Here is a 19,837-nt window from a genome sequence, read left to right as displayed (position 1 = left end):
CTTTCTTTTTCTGTGAAAAACATCAGGGATTGCATTGAATTTTTTTGAGGGTATTTGTAGAAACTTTACTTAAAGTAGATAAAAACTGGAAACAAACCACAGGTCTAACATAGGTGAATGGATAAAAAAAATATAGAATGTCAATGCCATGGACTCCTACAGTAATAAGAAGGAAGAGTTTGTATATACAAAAAGCAATGGATGAGTATGAAAAACATTATTTTAGTAAAAGAAGCCAGGTAGAAAAGACCTCATATTAGTTGGTTTTGTGCATTGAATTTTGGTCACTTTAGACAGTATTGACATCTTGATAAGAAGTCTTCCAAATCAGGAGCACAAAGTGTTTTTCTATTATTTATATGTTTAATTTTGCTCAGCAACGTTTTGTTGTTTTCAGTGGACAAGTTATTTTTTTTACCTCCATGGAAGATTTTTCTTAAGTTTATATTTATGCTATTGTACGTGGAATTATTTTCTTAATTTTCTTTTCTGATTGCTTTTTATTAGCTTACAGAACTATTTGTGAGGTCATTTAATATGTACCAGCACTTCATTCTGTATTTTAGTAGCAGAAAAGTGATTTGAACTGAATTCAAATGGCCACCAAAATTCAGAATAAATGATCATTTCTGAATTAAAAGCCAAATATTAAATTTTAATTTAGTTTTTGTTTTTAAAACTAAGGTTAAGCTTATCACAGTGAACTAATTTTCTAAGTCAAAGCTCTATATCTGGATGAATGCCAGCATATCAAAATAATGTTTTTAAAAAACTATCCCTACTCCTGTCAAAATAACATTTTGAAACAGTTCAAGTTCTTTTAACAGTAAAAGATCATAGACATGATATTTCTGGTATTTAATTTAGGATGTCTCTTATTTTTCCTTACTAATGTGTTAATACAAGTTGTTGAATATGTAATAGTATTGTTTTTTTTTTTCCTTTTTGGGGTGGGTATATAGTAGTGTACAAATTATATACTTTAGATTTTTTTTTTTCTATTCACAGGCTACAGAAACACTATTTAGAATGGGTGTGGCAAGAGGAGCCATCACAACATTAAGAAATGGAGAAGTAAGATGAAAAATTTGATATATAATTATTAGTTAATTCAGTTTAAATTTTTTAGAATATAAAATATGGTGAATTTTATGGTGCTTTGTGTAACAAGTAGAGAAATATTTGTATAATATCAGCAGTACTTAATACATCAATCTATTTTAGTTCACAGTTTATTGGAACTAGATCTTAGGTTGAAAATAAATTCCTGATTTTCTTAATTTTGGTTACTGATTGTTTTTACTCTTAAAAGAAAATGACACTTTCTAGGAAATAACTTATACAAATATTTGTTTTTAATGAAAATAATCCCCTGCCTTGTTATTCCTTCTATTTTGTGTTATACAGAACTGATACTTATTTCTTAGGATAAAGTGATTTGAAATGTTGACATTTATCATAGGCTGAGAGAAGAAAGGTGAGAGAGAAATTTGTTTCTTTTTATCATTGAGGCTCAGTTAAGCTGTAAATTCTATTTATGTGACTTTTCTAAATGCCCCTGTTAATTATTCAAAAAAATTTCTACCACCTGAAATAAATTTCTGTTCCAAAATTATTACCAGCTTCTCACTTTTTTGCTCCTTCCATAAGACATATTTAGGTTGAGGTTTAATATTATATTATGTTGCAATGTTCCTTTTTATTCTGCTAGAGGATACATAATGATAAAATTTACTGCTTTCTATTTTGGAATTAAGTTCTTTGTTACTTAATGTAATATTTATTATTCAATAACCTAAATACTTAATAGTGAAAGTGAGTGACTATCTAGGGAGTTAAGTAGAATTATATTACCACATGATTTTAAATTTGGTCAACATATATGCTCATTAGCAACAAATGTGCCATCATTTGGAAAGTAGTACTCCCTTAAGTATTTAATTTTATATTGGCAAATCACTTTGTTATAATTTTTAACTATATTTTGTACATTAACAAAGACTTAGTTGATGCCTTCTTATTTTCAATAAAGTGTATGATACTATTTCAAGGGAAAAAAGTATCCTGGTAATAAGGTCAGATGTATTTGTCTGGCCAGAATGTTGGATAATGAGTCTTTGATTTTATTAACTGCTGTATGATGTTCAGTGAACTTTTGAATCTCATCATCTGTTATATGTAAGAACGTTGGGGATTAAATATATATATAGTTTTATAAATAATTATATTGGATATGTCCTTATTTTGTTGAGTGGAGAGGAAATAGTTAATGTAATTGGTTTTTGATCCATTTCTTCCCCTGTTATTGGGTGTTGCTCCATGTGACCAACCTGGTATACATGTATTGATGTTGGGAAAAGTATTTAAGCTCTCTCTCACCTTCAATTTCTAAAATGAGTAAGGTATGCAGTTTTCCTTATGTTTTAACACTCTGAAACTTGAATGTGTTATCACTATCTGCTAAATTTCACATATTAACACCTTGTAAATTGGAAGATTTCTAATAAGTATAATATTTTAGGGTTGATAAAATAATATAGTTTAAAATGTACAGTGACTAGGGTAGGCCACTAATTAGTTTTCATTTAATAATATGACTTTGGGAAGTAGAAAATTAAGACAAAACAGAACAAGGATATCATTGGATACACACAAACACACAAGAGGCATAAGTTTTTGGGAATGGTGGTCTAGGATCTATGGAATAGATGATATGATTTATGCCTTTATAGGAGTATGCTCTCTGGTGCGGAAAATAGTTCCATTGATAAACCTGTATTGTGAGCAAAGAATTTGGGAGAATGTGAACATACTCAAGTTTGGGTTGAGTCTGAAACTAGTGTTCCAGTTCCAGTTTCAGTTAGAGTATGCTATACTCTATCATCAAGTAAATAGAGAATTCATATGAGAGGAGGGGATACACTTAAAGATTAACAATTTAATATGTTATATAAAACTGAAACAGAAATCACTATATTTATCATATTGGAAAATTCTTAATATGCTAAGGGAGGAGAGTAGTATAATTAGTTTATATGTCTTTGGGTTGCTACTGTGCTTTCCCAGTATTGCAAGATAATATTTGTTAAGCTAGTATTAATAGGTAATTTCATAATACTAATACTAGCTAGGGGGAATAAAGATTGGTATATTCAACTTTGAATAAATTTGTTATCTGAATGATTATAATGAGCTTTGTATGTGTATCCTTCTCTGTGTTCTGTGTTTAACATTGCTTTTTATCTACATATTGAGCATTTCTGACTAGTTGTTAAAAAATTTTTGAGACTAGAAAACATTTTCCTCATCTTTGAAAGTAAAAAGATAGTTTTTGAAGGACTTTGAAACTTACCATAAAAGTTATAGTTCATCATAGGAAGTTTAAGGTGTTGAGTGAAGGAGTGGGTACATTATCTTTTAAAATCTATATGATAACTGCAAGGGAGAAATAATAATGATCATCTTATAAGTTACACATTTTGCTTATGGTTAACCAGCTAAGAAATAGGAGAGCTAGGATTCATATCCCAGTATCCAAAATCCATTCATTCCACAATATAGTCTTCCTACACATAATTCACTTACTTAAGAATTTTCTAAGTTGTTCTATAGCATACCTAGAATATATATTATAGGCCTCAACAAAGGTTACTTATCTTCAATGTAACACGCCCCTCCCACTTTCCTTTATAACTCTACAATAAGAAAAGTTACTTGTCCCCAAATGACCCTCCATAACTCCAAATATGCCCCTTTTTGTGTTCCTAGTCCCATATAATTGTCATTAGTGTGACTATTGAAAATTATAGTTAAAATCGTCAAGATTTAAGTAATTAACAATGATTCTTTTAAATGTTCTCATCTTGAACAAGTTAAGTACCATTCCGTAGAAACTGAGTTGATTAATCTGCTTTGGCTCTATTAATTTTTTGAATTTTTAAAATTTCAGGTATAACAATTTTCATTTACTCAAAAAACATTTAGTTTATATATGTGTATATTTGGGATTATATTTGGAATTTTAGAGCAATTCATGAATGGATGGAGAAACAACTTCTTTTTATTTAGTAAGTACATTTTGAGCACTTCTACATTTCTGGCATTGTTTTATGTACCTGTCATCTGTTAGTAAAGGAAACTAACCAATATCACTGACCTTGGGGAAGTCTGTTAATAGCTTACTTTCTAGTTAGGGAAGAAAACAAAAGCATTCAAAGCAATTAGGAAGTAATTGTAGTTACAAAGCTTTAAAAGAAGGTATAAGCAAATATATGCTGTAAAAGTACAAGTAATTTACATAATGAAGGAAGGAAGAAGTTCTTAAAGTAGGGTTGTTAGTTCAGAAGATTTGTCAAAGAAGATACCTCTTAAACTGTGCCTTGAGCAATGGATGAGCCTTATGGAAGAAGAGTTTAAAAAGCACTGGCAGCTATGAGAAGCAACACGCAAAAGGGAATAGTTAGATTTATGGAGGGGCACTGGGGAGAAGTAGCTTTTCTTATTGTAGAGTTAAAAAGGAAAATGGGAGGAGGGTGTTAGGTTGAAGGTAAGTAAGGGCCTATTATGTATATTCTAGGAACATTGTAATTATTTACCTCATTTATACATCAAAGCAACTGTGTCTATAAAATATGGTGTTTTTTTTTTTTGTGGGGGGGGGTACCGGGGATTGAACTCAGTGGCACTCAACAACTGAGCCACATCCCCAGCCATTTTTAGTATTTTATTTAGAGACAGGGTCTCACTGAGTTGCCCCTCACTGTTGCTGGGGCTGGCTTTGAACTGTCGATCCTCCTATATCAGTCTCCTGAGCTGCTGGGATTATAGCCACCGCTCCTTCCCAGCTAAAATATTAATGGAAGAAACTGAAGAGGTCACACACAAAAATAGAAACATCTCATGTTCATGGTCTGCAGAAACCAATATTCTTAAAATCTCCATGCTATCCAAGACAATCCCAATCAAAATACAAGGGACATTCTTCACAGAACTAAAAAATGCAATCCATGACATTTGGATGGAACCAAAAGACGCTGAGTAGCTGAAGTCGTTTTGAGCAAAAGGAACAGAGCAGGAGGGATTACACAACCTGACTCCAAAATATACTACAAAGCTGTAGTAATCAAACAGCATGGTATTTGTGTAAAAACTGACACATAGACCAGTGGAACAGAATAAAGATCCTAGAGGCTAACTCACAGATCTATAGCCAACTGATTTTTGACAAAGATGTTTAAGAACATGCATTTTTTTTTTTTTTTTCAGTAAATGGTGCTGGAATAATTGGGTATCCACATATACAAGAATGGAACTAGAGTGCTATTCATCACCAGTTACAAAATGCAACTAAATATGGACCAAAGACTTAAATATTAGTCCTGAAACTGTGCAATTATAGGGAGAATACTTCAGGTCATTTGAATGGGTTAGGAATTTTTGGAAGAGATCCCCAAAGCACAGAAAATGAATCGGATTACATTAAACTAAAAAACTTTCACACAACAATGGAAATATCTGAGCAAAGGAGCAATGTACAAAATGAGAGAAAATGTTCGCAAACTATATTTATGATAAGAGATTAATATTTAGAACATAAGAATATACAAGGAACCCCCCCAAACTCATTAGCAAAAATAAAACACTTAACAAAAAAACACAAATAACATGATCTAAGAATGAGCAATAGACATTTCTCAAAAGAAAGCACACAAGTGGATAATAAATACATGAGAAAATGCTCAGTATTACTCATAATCAGGGGAATGCAGATCAAAACTGTAATGAGATATTACCCTTCTCCAGCAGAATGGCTATTATCAAAAAGACAGAAGATAACAAGTGCTGGTGAGGATGTAGAAAACAGGGAGTTTACACTATTGATGGGAATGTAAGTTAGCATAACCATTATGGAACATAGTATTGGAAGTTCTTTCACTAAGTAAAAATAAAACCACCATATGCTCTAGCATTTCCACTATGGAATATATATCTAAAGGAAATGAAATCATAGAGACATCTGTACTTCCATGTTCATTGCAACACTTTTTACAATAGTCAAGAAATGGGAACAACCTAAGTGCCTACCAGGTGATTAATGGATAAAGAAAATATGGCGTATATACACAAAGAAATACTGTATAGCCATAAAAATGATATCTTGTCATTTGTGACAGCAAGGACAGAACTGGAGATCATTAAGTGAAATAAAGCAGGCATAGAAAGACAAGTGCTTTCACGTACTACATGATCTCATTTATATGTGAATCTCAAAAATTTGATCTTATAGAAATAGAGTAGAATGGTGTTCACTAGAGGCTGGGGAGAAGAATAGGGACAGATTGATCAAAGGGTACTAAATTACAGTTAGATAGGAATAAGAAATTCTTTGGTGCCATTGTACAGTGGGAGAGACTGTAGATCACATGAATGTACTCTATATTTCAAAAATCTATAAGAAAGTATTTTGAAAGTTTTTACAGTAAAGAAATGATAAATGATTCAGCATATACATGTATTAAAACATCACATGGTTCTCCATGAATATGTATAATTTTTATGTATCAAGTAAAATAGATTTGATTAAAAAAACAACTTTCCGTTTCAGTACTCATCGCTAGTTTTTTGAAAGGAAAGTTTATGCATTAAAAAAGTGTGGTGTTTATCCAATTTTTGTTTTTGGAGAATTTTCTATACTAATTCTTAGGGTATTCAGCTTATAGGAGGAGAATCAAAAATTAATACTCTACCTACCTCCTAGTTATAGTAGAAAGAATACCAGTCTGCCTGTGAGTAGATCTGGGTTCTCTTCCCGGCTTTACCCAGCTGTGTCTGAGGGTCATTTATTTAACTCCTCACAGTTTCAGATTCACACTTTAGAATTTTCTGTAATTAGATCTTTGGTTTGTTTATTGTATCTAACAGGAAGAAAATATTAAGATAATTTAGATATGCCCATTGACATTGAAGCATGCTTTGTTAACTTGATTATCTTCCTTCCATATCTTCCATCCTTCTTTCAAGGAGGAGCTCAAATTTTTTAAACCAAAGGATATGGGAAAGAATGAATAACATTCGGAGAAGGATCTTGATAGAAAAGATGAGAAATATTAAAGTCTATGGAGTATTTATAACAAGCAATATATATGCAAAGAAGTACCAAACCTTGGCCTGTAATGCAGAAGGGATAAAATGTGTTTTGATAAGAGAACATAAACTTTGAGATAACTGAAGCTGCTTGCTATCAGTGGATGATGAAACATTAGAAGAGGTTTCAAGAAGGTTGTGCAATTGCTTGCTATCTTGTAAAAAAAAGAAGTATTTCTTTTAGTTGTCAATCTACATAATATAGATACTTAGCTGCCCAACTCAAGAGTCTGGCCTAAGTTACATGGTGATATTTTATTCAGTTCTTCAATTTTATGAATCAAAACAACATTTTATTTTGGCAGATACTTTAAAATTTATAATTTTTACAATCCTTGTTAAAATTTTATAATCCATTTCAGAATTACATATAAAACATTGAACTCTAGAACTTGTATTTTATTCTTGCAGGAATATTTTATCTTTACCACTAAATTGGCTCTAAATTGCTTATCATTTTTTTTGTACTGCTGATGAATAGAGTTTATTTTAAAAATTTTTTAGTGGGCTGGGGTTGTGGCTCAGTGGTAGAGTGCTTGCCTAGCATGCATGAGGCACTGGGTTTGATCCTCAACACACATAAAAATAAAATAAAGATATTTAGGTGTCCACCTAAATCTAAAAGCTAAATATTAAATTTTTTTTTTTTTTAGTGTAGACACAGAAGGCCAAGGGCCAAACTGAGATTTTTAAAGACTATCAAAAGTTCTGTTTAAGTTTGGTGATCATGTTTATATCAACGTTGTGCCTTTCTGTACTTAAATAATTATCATTTTTGTTTGTTTACTTATTTTATTTTTGATATGGGTTTTTTCTACTTTGTCCAGGCTGTCCTAGATATTCATGGCTCAGTGGTCCTCCTGCCTTAACTTCCTGGGCTATAACTAGAAATCGACTAGTCACCAGGCTGAGCTCTATCATTTGAAATACCTTTATAATAGTAACTCTGCTTTTGATTTAAATACAAAAATAGGTATCCCATGATTTTGTCCTTAAACAAAACAAACAATATCTGGACAATATCTGCCTAACTATAGAACACTTAGGTTTTATTTTTCAAAAATTGGAAGGGTTCTAAGATAATATCAGTTTGTTTTGATCCTAATAAAAAGAGCTTTAGGCCAGGAAAGTAATCATTTCCACATGGGTTAGGCCAGTTCCAACTACCTCCCCTAAATTTTCACTTGCATACATTGGTTACATAACCAAATGTGGTCGTATGCATTAGGAAGTACAGGCCTTTTTAAAAAATTTGAGTCTTTGGATATATAGAAAACATTTCTTTGTACAAAGCATACCAAAAGAATTTTGTCTTTAACATTAGAGTGAGTTCAGCACCAAGTAATTTAAACTCTTTGAATTATCAAAGAAATTTAACTTTATAACATATTTGTATATCCAGATACAGTTTTTACTACTTTGTTTTTACATCAGCTTAATTTTTTTTATTGATTCTTGCCTGTGTTTAAGAGGTAAGCTTGCTGTATAGTGACAAATATTGTGTGAAGAGGTTCAATAAGGATGTGATAGGCGAGAAAGGAAAATATTTATATTTAATGATAAAGAGATGTCATTAATTTCAAACAGGAGATTATATAAATCTTCACATACCCTAGAAATGAAGAGGCCTGAAGCCTGTGGGAACCATTATCTACGTAGCTTGAAGAGTAGTGCCATTTGAAAAAAAGATCTCATTTAGTGATTTTTGCTGTATTGGTTTCAATAATGGTTAGAATTGAAGTCAGATTATTATGGGTTGGGAAGTTGATGAGGGGGTGATGAAGATGAATAGGTTTCATTCACTCCCCTTTTTTCAGGTCAGTAATGTAAGAGAAAAATTAAGGGACAATAATAAGAGGGAGAGCTCAAGGTGATAAAACAAAGGATCCCAAACAACAATTCTCTTCTTTCCTTCTTTTCTTTCTTTATGGTTTTAAATGTCCCCATAGCTATTATTGAAAGCTCATTTGGCTTTAATGTAATCTACATAATAGTAATTTTGTTATTATTTACAATAATGGTTTATAAGACCATCAATTCAAAAAATATTTAAAACAAGAACCACGATTGATTTTGAGGTCCTTAAATCTAATCAGGCTATATAGGGCATTGTCTCACTCCTAGATTGCTCCAAGTTAAATCACTGTGTCATCATTCCCCCTTTCTTTTTAAGATATTTTTCATAAATTATAAATGTGAATATAATTCATCCTATATGTGTGGTATTTGTAATCTCATGTAACAGTGCTAATTTTGATAGAGTTCTTCCCTGTATTTAAAGGAATACTCTCATGACAATTGAAACTATTCAGTTTTTCAGTATTGCAATGTTTAATAAATATTTGTTCATAGAGTATAGAATGAGGAAATATATGATTATTATAACTTTTAAAATACATTCTACAATCTTGAAAACTTACTGATTAGATCTTCAGACAGTTTCATTGAGATATTACATACCATAATCCCTCATTGAAAATGTATGACTCAGTGATATTTTTAGTATACTTATGAATTGCAGAACCATCATCAAGTACAGTTTTAGAATATATCTATCATCCTAAAAACTATCTATTTCTACTCCTAACCTCAGGTAAATACTAATCTTTTTTGTTTATTGTTCCATTTCCACTCCTTGGGGAACAGTAACTATCCAGAGATAGCATCAAACTCTGCAAGTTTAAGAACCTGACCTTCTATGTGGTGGCTGTCATCCTGAGTCACCATCACCATGAAGCATTCCATTAGCATAATAAAAATTTAGGAAATTCCAAGGGTTTTTGAAGCTCTGTGGAAGGAATCAGGGATAAAATCCAAATATATTTTTTTTATCTATGACCTTGCTTTTCCTGAAAATTTCATATATATGGGATTATATAATATATGTGTCTGACCTTCTTTTTGTGTCTGACATCCTTCCTTAGTATATGAGGTTTTTGTGATCCCATTTGTATTATGGTCATTTTCTTTCCTTAACAGGAAACACTTGAATGGAACATTTTGTTTATTATTTAGCAGTTAATGGACATATGCAGCCTCTAGTTTTCAATTATAAATAATACTACTGTACTAATTTGTAAAGAAGTCTTTGTGTTGACCTATATTTTAATTTCTCTTAGGTTGATATTTATGAATAGAATTTTATGATTGTCATTTGAGTAAGTTTTACACAAAAAGTAACTGTTCCATTTTATATACCCAATGGCAACATATGAGGAGTCAAGTCTGTCAGTATTCTTACCAATATTTGGTATGATCAATCTTTTTGATTATAAATATTCTAGAAATTTGTAGTGGGATTTCATTGTGGTTTATAATTTTCATCTTCCCAATGACTAATGATGTTTGGTCTATTTTCATAGTGCTTATTTTTCATTCACATATATTTTATGAAATGCCTCTTAAGATGTTTTACTCACTTTTTTTCATTGGATTCATTATCCTGAGTTGTTGGAATTAATTGTTTGTTTTTATTTTTAACTCAAGATGCAGTGTTTTATTATATAAAAGATTCAAAAATATTTTCTTCAGTTTGTAGCATATCCATTTTCTAAATAGTGCTTTTTAAAGAGAAAAAAAATTAAAATCTTGGTGAAAGGTCCATTCTTTATTTTCTAAAAATAGACTATATTTTTGGTACCATATCCAAAATTTTATCTAATCCAAGATCACAAAAACTTTCTCCTATATTTTTTCTAAAAGTTTTATAATATTTGGTTTTTCATTTAGTTTGTGATCCATTTTGAATTTAGTTTTGAATATGATGGGAAGTAAAAGTGCAAGTTCATTATTATGCTTTTGTTGTTGTTATTTGTGCATAGACATCCAGTTGTACCAGCAGCATTTGTTGAAAACCTATTCATTGCCCCATGGATTGCCTTGGTATCCTTGCCAAAAAACAATTGACTGTAAATGGAATTTTTGTGATTCTTACCCTGTGAAGATGGAGGAAGCATAGTTCATCTTCCTCTTCTTTGGATTACAACCAAAAATCCTGGTGATTTTTAGATAGATAACTACTATCTGAGTAATTATAGTTGGAGAATTAGGAGGGAGATGAATACTGGGGGTGGGGGCAACTGGTACTGGCATACCACTCTTCCCTACTTATTTTATCTCCTAGCTTGGATTCCAGGTCATACCTTGTTCTTGGTCTCCAAAATTGAATTCAAGGAGAAAAATCTCCAAGAGAAATTCTTTCTTTCTCTGTTTATGGTCAGAGGACTAGAAAGAAGGGCCCCTATATGAAGGAGATTGTATGGAGAATCACTGTTCTGTTTTGTATTTTTGTTTCTTTGTTTTATTCTTCTGGTGGGACACTAATCATGGGGTTGTCCTCTTGCAGTGGTGGTGGTGGTGGCAATGCAGAAAACGAAAAATCTGAAAAGTAGTCTTTTACTTTGACCAGAGAAACTGGAAAAGGGAATCTGTGTAGTTGAAAGAATGTGAGGAGATGATCTGTTACTTTTTACTTTCTTTCTCCCCCCATCACTTAAGGCAGATATAGTTGCAGGAAATTTGTGGATAGCATGAGGATTCAAAATGCCAGTTTTATGGGTAAAAAATCTAGAAAAGGGTCTGGGAGACAAAAAGAGTATGGGAAAAATTGTGGAGAGGAAGGTGGTAGAGAAAAGATAATTAAATCTATCTGTAAAGTACCAGACTCATTCCTGAGTTGAGCACAAATGGAACTTATTCATCCCTTACTTTAGGGCTTGGGAACTAAACAACTGTCTAGATCACTGCCTTTGCCCTAGACTTGGGTTATGCTTTTAAAAGGCATAACCAATAAATCATAGGTGTCCACTCTTTCCTCTAATATTCCAGCTTGTACTCATGACCTTCTTTACACTTCTATTCTAGAAATTCTAGGCAATTTCAGATATTTTGTAATCATCAGAAATATATTAAGAGTGGTACAGTGATGAGGATGGCAGACACAACATCTTGTTATGGGTAGCATCTCTCTTGTAACATTTGTTTGAGAAACATTTTTAGGTCTAAGAAGTATGTATTCTGAAACTGCTGTTTAATAGATTTTTTTGAATGACTCTAATAATTTTATGATGAGTTTGCACAGTAAGTCACAAAAGGCTACACATACATATGTTATACTATTTAGAATTATTATGACTAAAGTCTTTTTCTTAGACTTGGAATTATGGGAAGATATACCATTTTAGATAGCCAGAGGGTGGAGGCATTTTAATTCACATATCATGGAGTCCCTAGGATGGTTCCATGTAAAATAGATTTTAAAAAATCATTTATAAAGGCTAAAGAAAGAGCAGCAGAAACAAAATCAGCATTTTAAAAAATTAGGTGCAGAACAGGACACTGCTACTGTCTTGAATCTACTGATTTTCAAGAGAAATGTCGTGCAAAAACATCAAACTCTTTATTTTATAATCTAATTAAATAGGACCAAAGTTGATTTGCTTCTCAATTTTTTTCTTTCTTGCTTACAAATATGCTATAGATTTCAAAGCTTTCATTAGTCTCTGAAAAACATAATCACCATCTTTGTGAAGTACTGTCCACCTACTTCTAGTTTATCTTTAGCTGTTATATGTGAGGAATATTATAGTTATTACCATGGAAAATAGCATACTAGTACCATATGAAAATAAGAAAAGAGAAGTAGAAGTGGTAGTCAGAGAAATGCAAATCAAAACCACCCTAAGATACCATCTCACTCCAGTAAGATTGGCAGCCATTATGAAGTCAAACAACAACAAGTGCTGGCTAGGATGTGGGGAAAAGTGTACTCTTATACATTGCTGGTGGGACTGCAAATTGGTGCGGCCAATTTGGAAAGCAGTATGGAGATTCCTGGGAAAGCTGGGAATGGAACCACCATTTGACCCAGCTATTGCCCTTCTCGGAGTATTCCCTGAAGACCTTAAAAGAGCGCACTACGGGATACTGCCACATCGATGTTCATAGCAGCACAATTCACAATAGCTAGACTGTGGAACCAACCCAGATGCCCTTCAATAGATGAATGGATTAAAAAATGTGGCATTTATACACAATGGAGTATTATGCAGCACTAAAAAATGACAAAATCATGGAATTTGCAGGAAAATGGATGGCATTAGAGCAGATTATGCTAAGTGAAGCTAGCCAATCCCTAAAGAACAAATGGCAAATGTCTTCTTTGATATAATGAGAGCAACTAAGAACAGAGCAGGGAGGAAGAGCAGGAGGAGAAGACTAACATTAAACAGAGACATGAGGTGGGAGGGAAAGGGAGAGAAAAGGGAAATTGCATGGAAATAGAAGGAGAACCTTATTGTTATACAAAATTACATATAAGAGGTTGTGAGGGGAATGGGGAAAAAACAAGGAGAGAAATGAATTGTAGTAGATGGGGTAGAGAGAGAAGATGGGAGGGGAGGGGAGGGAGGATAATAGAGTATACGAAAGGTAGCAGAATACAACAGTCACTAATATGGCATCATGTAAAAATGTGGATGTGTAACCGATGTGATTCTGCAATCTGTATACGGGGTAAAAATGGGAGTTCATAACCCACTTGAATCTAATGTATGAAATATGATATGTCAAGAGCTTGGTGATGTTTAGAACAACCAATAAAAAAAATAAAATAATGACAATCTTTTTACTAAAAAAAAAAAAAAAAGAAGAAGTGGTGGTAATAGTGAGGAGGGAGAAATTTTAATAAGAACCAAGCAAACTTTTTTTTTTTAACATATTTTTCTTTTACTTTTTTTTCATGATCAAGTAGAATTTGTTCTAGTTATCAAGGATGGCATATATTAAAAAAATCAACATTCTTTACCACATTAAGAGAAAAAAAACCCCAAAGATCTTGCTATACACAGAAATTTATTTGATGAAATTGATTCTAGTTTTTTCTTTTTTGATGATGGTTTTCTAATTAGAAAGTTTGAAACTTCCAAAATACTTGAAAATCTTTCAGAATTTTTTTAAGGTAACTCTTTGTAGGCTTTTTTTTTTTTTTTTTTGAAATCACTGTAAGGCAGGTTTACCTTAAAGCAGCAGCAACAACAATGTTGAAGAACTAGGTAAACAATTTAGAATGAACTTTAAGAAGGATAACATTAAGGAGTTTACTGAAGGTAACAGGCATGCCACAATCAGAACAGATCTTTAGAGAATGATCTGAGAAAAGTAGCAGCAGATACATGTCCTTGATTTTTTTTTTTGGTATAGGTTGTACATCCAAATTATTTATTATATTTGTGATAGATATTTCATCTTATTTTTTTATTCATACATACTTAAATTGAAAAACTTATATAGAAGTCATTTCTTCATTTCGTATATTAGGAGTTTGCTGATAATATGTATTTGTGTTGTTGATAATATGCATTTACATGTTAATGTAACTCCATTATTTTAATTTAATTTGATTAATTATACTAAACTTCACTGATTTATGATACTTTTTTGAATTTTTACATACCATCTAAAATCACAGTATGGCCTGTTAAAAGAGCTCTTTACTCTCTCAGTAATAAGTATTTAAAAAACAAACTTTTTTTTTCTTGGCCAGACAACAAATGTTTTTAAATAAAAATTATCCTGGCTCTCTAAAATTTTACTAATCTTCAATAATTTTACTTCTCTTGTTCTGTATAAATAGGTGACATATCAGTTCATTTGAAAACAGGCTGACAGTATGTTATTTGCCAATAAAATAGGTTTTGTTATATCAAATATTTTCTTTCTGTCCTTGCTTCTATATTATATGGACCTTTTCCTTAAAAAAAATTATCAGTTTCCACAGTGAGTATAGATATATATCTATCATCATATTATATTCAGTAAAACCAAATAGTGTAAGGGATGAAATTCGTTCAGTATTAAGGGCATTTGGTTGAATATTACATCAGTTTAAAAACTGACCTACTCCTTGCAAGGACCATTCTAGCCACAAAAAGGGGCATGAAGAAAAAAAAAAAAGACAGAAGAAGAAACTCTTAAAAAAAAACTGACCTAATTTGCGTATGCAAACATGATTGGATTTAAGTCTTAAAGTTCTGCAGTTTTAAGCTATTTTTAGCAATAATTTTACTGCTTATTTGGCGTAATTAAGATCTCTGTTGCAAAATGCCAAAATGTAAGATAGTTCAAAGTGTGATTTTTAGTTCACTAATGCTTATCATTAATAGATTTGGGAGTTATAGAACAATAGATTTTTTTTTAACAGTATGAGTGTTTCACAATATGTATGCAGTACATCTACCATTGAAATGAGATCAAAATGTAGTAGGGTGTTATTTCTATCTTAAATTATTATGTTCAATTAGAAAAGATAGAAACTTCCTGTGTTGATAATCACTTCACTTTATGGAAGTGCTTTTACATGTTTTCCATTTTACTTTTCATACCACAATGTATATTAACTAAAGAGATCTGTATGCTTTTCTGCTATAAGTTACTGTGGAGAGGGCTTTTTGATAACTAGTGTACTCTATTATATTCGGTTAAATAGCATTGCATTTTCTTATATACCCTTTAATGCTTCTGTGAAAATACCATGTAACATTACTGGAAACATATTTTGACTGGTTATGTTAATATGAATTCAGAAAACTAATTTATTTTGAGAATGTATGGTTTTAAGCTTGTTTATTGTCAACCACAGATTAATTTTTTTGTTATTGAAAATTTAAACCATATACCAAATAAAAAAGAACAGTGTAATGAACTTCCATATTTCTGTTACTTAAATTCAACAATTTTAGTTCTTGAGCATTGTTTAAAAATCTGTTCTATCCTGCCAGTTTATTTTCAAACAAATCTCAGATACTATATAATTTCATTGGTAAAAAAGCTTTTCAAAAATTTGACAATAAAATAATTATCATACCTAAAATATAAATAATTCTTTAATATTCAAATATTCAGTCAAAATTTAAATATTTTTAAATGTTTTATGCATTTGTTTCATAATTTGTTTGACTAAGAATTTATATATTCAGATGAGGATTCAGACATTGTATTTGGGTAATAAATCTTTAAAATTTGATGGTTTATTCTTAGCAGTTTGTTTTTTGATGAAGAAATCAGATTGTTTGTATTATAGTGTTTCCCACAGGTATATTTTGCCAAATTGTACCCTTGTGGTATTATTTAATATGTCTTTCTATGTCCTGCTTTTTCTTTAAATTTCTAGAGGCCTGATTAGATTCAGATTAGGTTTTATTTTTAGAAAGATTTTTATGGGTGTTAGTGTGTAGTTTGGATTGGGAGTCAAGTAAGGACTAGTCTTCTCCTGTTTTCATTTAAGCCTCTGGCACATTTAGAATTTATATTGATGTAATTTTTGAAGAATGAATTCATTATTAGTTATTATTAAACCACTTATTGAAATGTTCATATTTACCCACTGATTTCAAGATGCTGCCATTGTTATTAATTATTATCATTATTATTACTGTAAATTTTCACATTCAGTTGGTCTATTTCATGATTTTTTAAAAATTTTTTCTTCATTGGTCTGCCTGCCAAAAGCTATAATTACAGCAGCTCTTAAAAATAATCTTTAGACAAAATAAATTTAACACAGTTTATTTGAGCAAGGAATGATTCATCAATTGGGCATTACCCAGAACCAAAAGAGAGCTCTCTCTGTAATTCATGTAGTGAGTATTTATAGACTAAACATGGAAGTAAAGTACAGGAATAGCTTGATTAGTTACAGCTAGGTGTTTGCCTTTTTTGAATAATTTCTGATCACTTGATAGCCTTTTATTGACTGAAGCTAGGCTTATTGTGATTGGCTGAGACTTGCTGAGACTTGGATGTCTTTTAGAAAAAGTATATTCCTAAGTTAGGTTTCAGTTAATTACATAGAATCTCAAAGTTGGAGATCTGCTTCAGATCAAATTTAATTTAACATAGATATCTATATGTTTTAATATTTGATAGAGCTGCCCTCATAAAATTGTTTTGTTAACAATTTTGACTTATTTGAAATTCATGATCAACTTGTCAAATTGTCTAATTTCATGAAAATATCATAATTATAGTTTTTTTTGGGGTGAGGTTACTAGAGATTGAACCCAAAGGTACTTAACCACTGAGTCTCATCCCTAGCCCCTTGTTAACTTTTTAAAATTTTATTTTGAGACAGGCTGTCACTAAGTTGCTTAGGACCTCATTTGTTGCTGAGGCTGGCATCGAAATTGTGATCCTTCTGCCTCAGCCTTTTGAGCCACTGAGATTACAGGCATGTGCCACCACACCCGGCCATTATAGCCTTTTAATTTACTTCAATTTAAACTTAAAAGTTAACTTGGGAAGGATTGACATCTTAAGATATCTAAGAACAGATATGTTTTTGCATTAGCTCAGAACTATATTGTCTTTCAGGAATGTTTTGTTGTTTTTTTAATTTTTGTGTTGGGCATATCTTTTAAGTTTACCCTAGTGTTTTATTATTTTTTGCTATCATAAAGGGATCATCAATTCTTCCATTATATTTACTGAGTTTTTAAAAATTCAAATAAGGCTACTGATTTATCTGTAGACTTCACAACCTCTTCCCTTATTAATTTCTCTTTTTATTATATATCAGTTTTCCCCACCTTTTATTTTAAGCTGTAGATGGACACAATACCTTTATTTTATTTATTTATTTTTATGTGGTGTTGAGTATTGAACCCAGTGCTTCACACATGCTAGGCAAGTACTCCACCACTGAGTTACAATCCTAGCCCTAGATACCAGTTTTTTTAAATTCTTGTTGTGTTTCTAGATATAGATCATCAGTGAATAGTGATAATTTTACCTCCTTTAAAAAATATTGTTTCCCTGCATTTTCTGTTGTTCAATTGATATGGCTAAGAATTATAACACAAAGTTAAATTGAAATTTAACTTGTTGCTTTATTGCCCATGTTAGCAGGAAGACCTTAATATTTTACCATTGAATAAGATTATGACTTTTGGGGTATGGGAGGGGTGTGTGTGTGTGTGTGTGTGTGTGTGTGTGTGTGTGTTTGAGAGTGTGGGGGAGAGAGAGAGGAGAGAGATTAAGCAAGTTTCTGTTAATAATTATGTTTTTTTAAAACAAGAATTATCAATAGGTTTTATCAAATTCCTTTTCTGAATCTAGAGATGTTTATGTGATTTTTTTTTCTCCTAAGAGCTCTTGATATAATGGACTATGTTATTAGCTTTCATAACATTGAATCAACTGTATAAACTCTACTTGGTCATTGTATTAGTCATTTAGATTGTAGTCAAGATGTTGGTTAATGCTATGACATCTGAAGGTTTGATCAGAGTTGGAAGATATGCTTCCAGAATGACTCACTCAAATAGCTACTTATAGAGAGAGTCTTAACTCCTTGCTAGTTGGTTGTAGAAGGCCTCATTTCCTTAGTTTGTTGTCCTCTCTATAGATTTAATTGAATGTCATTAGGATATGTCAGCTATCTTCCTAGACTGAGTGTTGTAAGAGGGAACAACATGTAAAGCACCAATCTTTGATGAACTAATATTTAAGGGGAAAAATTAGGTTCTAACTTTGAAATGAAGGAGGATAAAAAATTTGTGGTATATATTTTTAAACCACTGCAATTCAGAAGAGCATATCTCTTGTTTTGGGCCTATATGTCAATGGAAATAAAAATAAAAATACATGTCTATATATTTTATTCAGACATTATAAATTTATCATTTCTTTAAGCAAACTTCCCTTATGTATGTTTATTTTTTAACCTGTAGTTGAAATCTTTGCTAATCAGTTAAATAGGAGTGAATAGAAGAGTTTTCAGAAAACCATGTATGTTTTACAGGCACTTTTTTTGTAATGGGTGTTCCTTGAAGATATCAGTTATCATATTACTTACAATTGAGAAGTATACATTTTTCTATGTAATTTGATATATAGTATTTTGAGTTTTTGTTGTTTTTAGATTCACTTTTGTAAAATTTAGATTGAATTCCTTTATAAAATCAATTTACATATAAGAATTTGATAATGTATATGAGTCATGAAAGCTATTTTTAAGAAACACTTGGTCTGTCAGGTTATCATTGTTTATTCATTGATTTTTCATTAAATAACATTATTAAGTTATGATTGAGTGTTATATAATAGTGGCAGTAACATGGTACTTGGTCATGAGGAGTTTGCATCTAGTAGATTCTAATCTAGAACAGTGGTGTAACATTTGATTTAATAAATATTTAGGAGATTTGTGTAAATTACATGAATAATTTTCTTTACAGTTTTCCTTAAGATTAAGGTACAGATTATTAAATAATTGTTTAGAGCTTTCCTTGAGATTAAGGTGTAGATTATTAAATAGTTCAGCCTCTGTTAATTTTTGTTCATTTTCTTTTTTAATCTTCACAAGTTTTTTAGTTTCTCCCATTTTATTTTCCCATTTAGTTTTCCATAAAACTAAATATTAATGAAATTCCAGATATCACTCTTTTAGTTTGGTAATAAAGATAGAAATTCCTTTTCGGGAGGAAATAAGCTTTAATTGGTTGCTACTAACTACCCAGGGGATAAATATTAGGCTTTTAGTTTGATGGCTATGTATTAAGAGTATCAGTAGTCTCTTTTTAAATCAAAAATCGAGAATTAGGCACTCAGTTTTCTCTTAGCTTTCTTTAGTTTCTTCAAATGTAAGTCTTAAGTGTTCACTACTGTAAAAAATTATAATATATGATACTAGTTTTAA

At 31.2% G+C, this 19,837-nt stretch overlaps 1 protein-coding gene across 10 annotated transcripts in view; it reads left to right on the top strand.

Moving 5' to 3' along the window:
- Tmem135 (transmembrane protein 135) overlaps positions 1-19,837 on the top strand; it is a 224,596-nt gene that overhangs the window by 88,127 nt on the left and 116,632 nt on the right. For 8 of the 10 annotated variants that reach the window (XM_076846542.2, XM_076846536.2, XM_076846540.2 and 5 more), the window contains one exon: positions 1,009-1,074. The exons of the other annotated variants lie outside the window; for them this stretch is intronic. In XM_076846542.2, coding sequence (XP_076702657.1) covers positions 1,009-1,074 — 66 coding nt within the window. The remainder of the gene's footprint in view (positions 1-1,008; positions 1,075-19,837) is intronic. 10 annotated transcript variants of the gene reach the window in all.

The sequence above is a fragment of the Callospermophilus lateralis genome, chromosome 2, assembly GCF_048772815.1.
Source record: "Callospermophilus lateralis isolate mCalLat2 chromosome 2, mCalLat2.hap1, whole genome shotgun sequence".
Classification (NCBI taxonomy): Eukaryota; Metazoa; Chordata; class Mammalia; order Rodentia; family Sciuridae; genus Callospermophilus; species Callospermophilus lateralis.
The sequence above is the reverse complement of the archived record's forward strand: the minus strand, read 5'-3'. Positions and strand labels throughout refer to the sequence as shown.